This window comes from Bradysia coprophila, unplaced genomic scaffold, assembly GCF_014529535.1.
Source record: "Bradysia coprophila strain Holo2 unplaced genomic scaffold, BU_Bcop_v1 contig_87, whole genome shotgun sequence".
NCBI classification, from domain to species: domain Eukaryota; kingdom Metazoa; phylum Arthropoda; class Insecta; order Diptera; family Sciaridae; genus Bradysia; species Bradysia coprophila.
Window position 1 is genome coordinate 821,739 of NW_023504014.1, and position 5,887 is coordinate 827,625.

Genomic DNA, 5,887 nt, shown 5'->3' on the forward strand with positions numbered 1-5,887 from the left:
AGACGTAATATGGGGCTTAAACGACGCGTCTGGTCAACAGCTTTCAAGGAAAAAAAAGCCGAAATCGCATTTCAATTGGTGAAAATATTTCGAACAGTCACAAATTAGCTGGAATTACCCATATACGCTCCATCCAATTTTCTATGCGATTTATGTCAAAAATGTCAAGTCTGTCAAGTCTATAAAAGCTGACCAACTTGACAAACAAAAATTCTATGTTTTGTCGGTCACTTCTCTGACAGTGTGTCAAGAAAATTCAACCTGGCAAACAAAAAAAAAGGAAACATTTCTGAGCGTTCGAATAAGAAAGGAACTTTTGTGCAGAAACTATGAGTGTTTTGAAAGAAAATAGACTCAGACGTTCGGCATACGCATTCAGTGAATTGTAACTATCGCAGGTGATTGAAATTGAAAAGCTAAAAACCAGTGGTCGGCACCCAAAAATCCCAATAAACATTTGAACAACAACAACAAAAACAATTGCATTGACAGTCACCGCTCATACACACACTCAAAAAATGAATGCAGAAATGTCAGTGAAACCGGGGGATGAAATTCTTGAGAAAGATCAGGAATCAGAAGTTCAGAAAACACCCGAAGTGGTTGATTCCGACGACGATGAGGTGGGAAACGTAAATATAAAATTGCTCTCCGACTAGGCCCTCAGCTATCACACAATTCAATCTGTAAACCGTTTTTTAGGATGACGCCAAGGCGGAAAACTTTGAAAACTATCAGGGAACGGGCAGAACGGTAACGTTGCAAATGTTACTCGCAGCCAAAATGCTTGAACCGGGCAAGTCAACGATGACCATCGAGTATCTGGGTCAGAAATTTGTGGGCGATCTCCTAGCAGATGGCAAGATCAAATCGCAAGAAACGGAAACGATTTTCTGTTCGCCTAGTGCTTGGGCCATGCATTGCAAACGGATTATCAATCCGGAAAAGAAATCCGGGTGCGGCTGGGCGTCGGTGAAGTATAAAGGCAAAAAGTTGGACGCCTACAAAGCACAATGGCTGAGAAAGTGCCAGTTGCACAAAGAGTCAACGCCAAGCGATGGTAAGTCATAGGAATTGCTCTTCAGTGAAGTTGAAACAGAGACCAGAGTCCATTTCAATTCCAGACGAAATCGACGGTGAACCGGATAAAAAGGAGATGAGCCCGGTGGCGATTGTGAAGAGAGTGGTTCTACCACACAATACGGTCAGCAATCGGAATGTTGTGCAGTAAGTGAATCGTTTGTAATGTGAATCGACCGAAATGATTTTTGTTTTGCATTTGAATGCAGCGACGCAAATACGTTGGTTGAGTCCGTCTCCTTTGCATCGTTGAACAAGATTCAACCATTTTTGGTATCCATATCGACATCTTCCGTGCTACTCATGGACTTTCACTGTCATTTAACCAAAACCGAAGTTTGTGGATACCTGGGCGGCTCATGGGATGTAAATTCACATAGTGAGCCCAATCCTTGGTTCTCATTGCAATTTTCCTAATTTCTATCATTCTTGCAGCACTGTCAATCACCCATGCATATCCGTGCCGCAACTCTCGACATGATCGTGAAACTGCTGCTCAGGCTGAGTTGGAAATCCAACGGGCAATGTAAGTATGCTGCCACTTGAAATTGATGGTTTCACCCTATTCTCTTCCGCATGATACAGGTTGAAAAATGGCCTGACGTTGGTTGGATGGTATCACAGGTAAGACTGAGAGCTAAGTTCTAAAAATTGAATTTCTCCCAACGACACACTTTTTCAGTCATCCTCGATGTGCAGCCCAGCCGACACTTCGAGACTGTGACGCTCAGCTGGAGTATCAAATAAAAATGCGTGGAGCATCGGAAGCAACGTATTCACCATGCATTGGATTGATCTGTGCGCCGTACAGTCCGGACAATCCTACCCAAGAGTCCAGCATCATGGCATTTTGGATTGTTCCGCCGCCAGAGAATCGCATCATGGAATATGGACGACCCATGCTGATGACATACTCTGTCACGCAAGACAACGAACTGTCCAAACAGATTATTGATGAAATGAAGGCCTGCGTGGCCTATTACAAGAAGTTCAAGTTCGATATGGTCGACTTTGATGCACAATTCAACGAGGACACGACATACATCGAGAAACTCAAGGTGACGTTGTACTCCAAGTTTCCGCGTAAGCAAAACGATCACGAATTTTGGAATTTTGTGCGTGAAGAGCTCGGAATGGAACCCGAATCTGAATTCACGCCACCACGATGGGCATCGTCGCCACAACCAGAACCGGAACCGAAGGAAGTCACCGACGAGGCCGGACAAGATCTGACCAACAAAAGTGAAAGCAAGCAATCGAAAGAGGATAAATTGCTGATACGCACTCTTCAAGAGCAACTGAGTCTACCATCCGGTTTGAACATGAATCCATCTCCAATATCATCAACGCTGCTTCCAAACGTAACCAACAGCATGTCCAGCAACAACAGTATTCAAACGTCATCGTCTTCCCCGCGAGACAGTCCAATTACGATTCCATCAAACTCGGCTAGCCCAGCGAAATTCGTTCGGGCAAGTCCATCGCCAGTTAAATCGGACACATCGTCGACACGAACGCGCAATTCACCAGCACCGAGTCCTCATAAATATTCGGTTGATCGTACCGATCTGACACGCAGTAGTCCCAGCGCAAATCTACACAAATACGAACAGTCTTTACTACCGTCAACAAGCACACCAAGCACTCAAGCGAGTCTCAGCGACTTTTATTCGGCCAATTTTTCGACGCTGGCGAAGAATCTTTCCAACTATTCCCCGAGTGACTACGCCATGCTATTTAACTCAAAGGACTACGGATTGTCTTCGCTGAATCAATTGGCGGTTAGCTCAGCTATGACAAACACAAGTTCGTCCAATTCGTCCAATAAACAGCAACAGTCTCAGTCGTCATCGTCGTCGTCAGCAGCAACAGCAACGGCTAACAACATGAAAGATTTCTTAGCGCAACTGGAAAAAACTACAGAGCTCAGCTATCTGATGCAATCGCAGTACAACTATCCAGGTATTAGTGGAGCCAGCAGCAAGTCATCCAACGATTATCATCCACCGAAAAGTTCAACGAAACATGAAAAGTCGAAGAGTTCACGCTCATCGTCAGCTCAACAGCAACAACAACAACAACGTCAAATGGAAGAAGACTACAAACGGGATGCCAGCAACATCAGTGAGTTTATGCGGTCACAGGAGTACGCCTCCTTACTCATGGAACAGGCAGAAGCACTGAGCAAAAGCTATCAACTACCAGAAATACCAAAGAAATCGAAGAAATCCCAACAACAGCAGCAACATCAACAACAACATGGACCATCGGCAGCTGATTTGACCAGTTTGTTGCAAGCATCTCCAAAAATCCACGAACTCAACTCACTGTTTCAAAGTGGCAAACAATCTTCCGATTTGACTTCACTGCTCCAGCAGCAATTATCAGCCGCAAGTTCGTCAGCATCATCGTCTCAAAAAAAGAATCAAAGCCAACAGCCCGACTACAGTTCCTTGTTTGCCCATTCAAAGATGGCAGATCTACAATCATTGATGGCCGGCCAAAGTGAACGCGACCGGCATATGACACCGTCTGCAGCTGATTTATCAGCTCTTTTTGGATCCGCTTTAGGGGGAAAGTCTTCCGTAGACATGCTGGGCAGCCTGTTGCAGTCAAACAAAGCTTCCGATCTGAGCTCTCTACTGTTTTCACAGGCCAATGCTGCTGAGCTCAGCAATCTATTTTCGCAAGCGGTGTCCTCTTCTTCCGCTAAAACAGCTGCAAATACCGCAGCTTATTACACTCAAGCTGCAATCGATAAAGCACAACAAGACATGGCCGCTCTCTATCAACAACATGGCAAATATTCATCGATTCCAGATCCACTATCAAAGTCCACACTTGCTGCAAACAATATGTTCATGAATCCATCAGCCGTGTATGCCAAAATGCAACAGGAAGCGTTGAGCGCAATGATCATGAAACCGCCGAAAGTCAGTTCGTCGTCATCAACATCATCATCGAAATCACGTGAGGCTTCAGCATCGCCCGCATTGGACAAATCCCATAAGAATCGTGACAGCCCAGCCAGCCTAAACAAATACAATTTCAGTGCAGCAGACCTAGCCATCTCTGCCGTTTCCAACGTTCCGAATGCCATGTCGTCACCGATCATTCCGTCAACCGATCATGCCCGAAAGTTAAATGAATTTTCCCAAATGGACATTTCGATGAGCGAAGCATCGCAACTGGAATCGCGTTTGAAGAAACGAATGGAATTTTCATCCATTGCCGATCTTGTGTCGACTCCATCGAAAATGCAAAAGCTCGAAGAGTTGGCCAACATGCACATGCAAGAAAGTGAGTCCGAATCTGCTGCTCTCAATTTGTCGTCAAATGATTAAGCCTCGGTTTAGACGATCGCCAATGTGTTTCGAGTTCGAGTTCCAGAATAAAATGACAAAATCTCATACTTAGACGTTAGGCGTGCATTTCAAGCATTTTGTGCAACTTAAAGTATTATATTGAGCTGCTTCGAATGTAACACTTTGGACAGACAATTAACAATATGCTTACTATAGATTCCCCTAATAACCATTTTACTAATCACTTTAGTACTTAATCGATCGATGTCATTGTTTGCATTACATTTTTTGTGTAAAAAAGTTGGTTCGTTGTTTTCATTCGATTCACGGAACGTACAACAAAATCCGCCAAAAAACCCTAAAGGGTAAAAGTGTGACGCAAGTCCTTGTTTCTACTTACAAAATAACTGATATCGCTGAGGGTGACGCATTTTTCGCATCAACGCAAAAGTGTTATCAACAAAAAATTGAACCAAAAAATTTAAGATAGAAAATTTTAGAAAAAAATTGCGTCACAAGTGGCAGATGATTCAGGACATATTTTTCTCTATTTGAACTATTTTCCTAACAGTAGTTTCCTCAACATCTGCCACTTGTGACGCAATTTTTTTCTAAAATTTTCTATCTTAAATTTTTTGGTTCCATTTTTTGTTGATAACACTTTTGCGTTGATGCGAAAAATGCGTCACCCTCAGCGATATCAGTTATTTTGTAAGTAGAAACAAGGACTTGCGTCACACTTTTACCCTTTAGGGTTTTTTGGCGGATATCAGTTCTTTTGGAAGTTTAGGTGTAAGGGTACCTAGTTTTGTAGGCAACTCATGTCGACAACAGCTGAAATCCAACAAAAAATCCGATGGAAGTTTGGAAGTGCCAGAGGAATCATCTTTCATCCCAAAATTTAGGAACCAATAACACGAATCCATCGAAAAATCTGATGGAAGTTAGGAAATGCCAGAGAAATCATCTGTCATCCCAAAATTTAGGAACCAGCCTCGGAACACTTCACTTATATCAAAAATAACCCAAATCCATCGAAAAATCCGATGGAAGTTAGGTAGTGCCAGAGAAATCACCTGTCATCCCAAAATTTAGTAACCAACCTCGGAACATCTCACTTATATCGAAAATAACCCAAATCCATGGAAAAATCCGATGGAAGCTAGGAAGTGCCAGAGGAATCATCTCTCATCCCAAAATTTAGGAACCAACTTTGGAACACCTTACTTATATCGAAAATATCCCAAATCCATCGAAAAATCCGATGGAAGTTAGGAAGTTCCAGATTATCTCTCATTCCAAAATTTAGGAACCAGCCTTGGAACACCTCACCTATATCGGAAATAACCCAAATCCATCGAAAAATCCAATGGAAGTTAGGAAGTGCCAGAGGAATCATCTCTCATCCCGAAATTTAGGAACCAACCTCGGAACACCTCACTTATATCGAAAATAACCCAAATCCATCGAAAAATCCAATGGAAGTTAGGAAGTGCCAGAGG

The 5,887-nt window shown here is 43.1% G+C and overlaps 1 protein-coding gene across 2 annotated transcripts; it reads left to right on the forward strand.

The window, feature by feature from the left end:
• The first annotated feature begins 219 nt into the window (after positions 1-219).
• Positions 220-4,685, forward strand: LOC119084592 (MPN domain-containing protein CG4751). 2 transcript variants are annotated; one of them, XM_037194638.1, is made up of 7 exons: positions 220-632; positions 703-1,060; positions 1,125-1,227; positions 1,290-1,459; positions 1,516-1,606; positions 1,666-1,704; positions 1,763-4,685. In XM_037194638.1, the coding sequence occupies exons 1-7, from the start codon at positions 519-521 to the stop codon at positions 4,422-4,424; spliced, it is 3,537 nt and encodes a 1,178-aa protein (XP_037050533.1). In that variant the 5' UTR covers positions 220-518; the 3' UTR covers positions 4,425-4,685. The 2 variants fall into 2 exon arrangements, with proteins under 2 accessions (XP_037050533.1, XP_037050536.1); XM_037194641.1 differs by having other exon boundaries at positions 220-623.
• Positions 4,686-5,887: the final 1,202 nt, after the last annotated feature.

Coding starts and splice junctions, on each gene's coding strand:
- LOC119084592 (XM_037194638.1), top strand. CDS start 519: ATGAATGCAGAAATGTCAGTGAAACCGGGGGATGAAATTCTTGAGAAA. Junction 633..702: donor ACGACGATGAGGTGGGAAAC/GTAAATATAAAA, acceptor ACCGTTTTTTAG/GATGACGCCAAGGCGGAAAA. Junction 1,228..1,289: donor AGCAATCGGAATGTTGTGCA/GTAAGTGAATCG, acceptor ATTTGAATGCAG/CGACGCAAATACGTTGGTTG.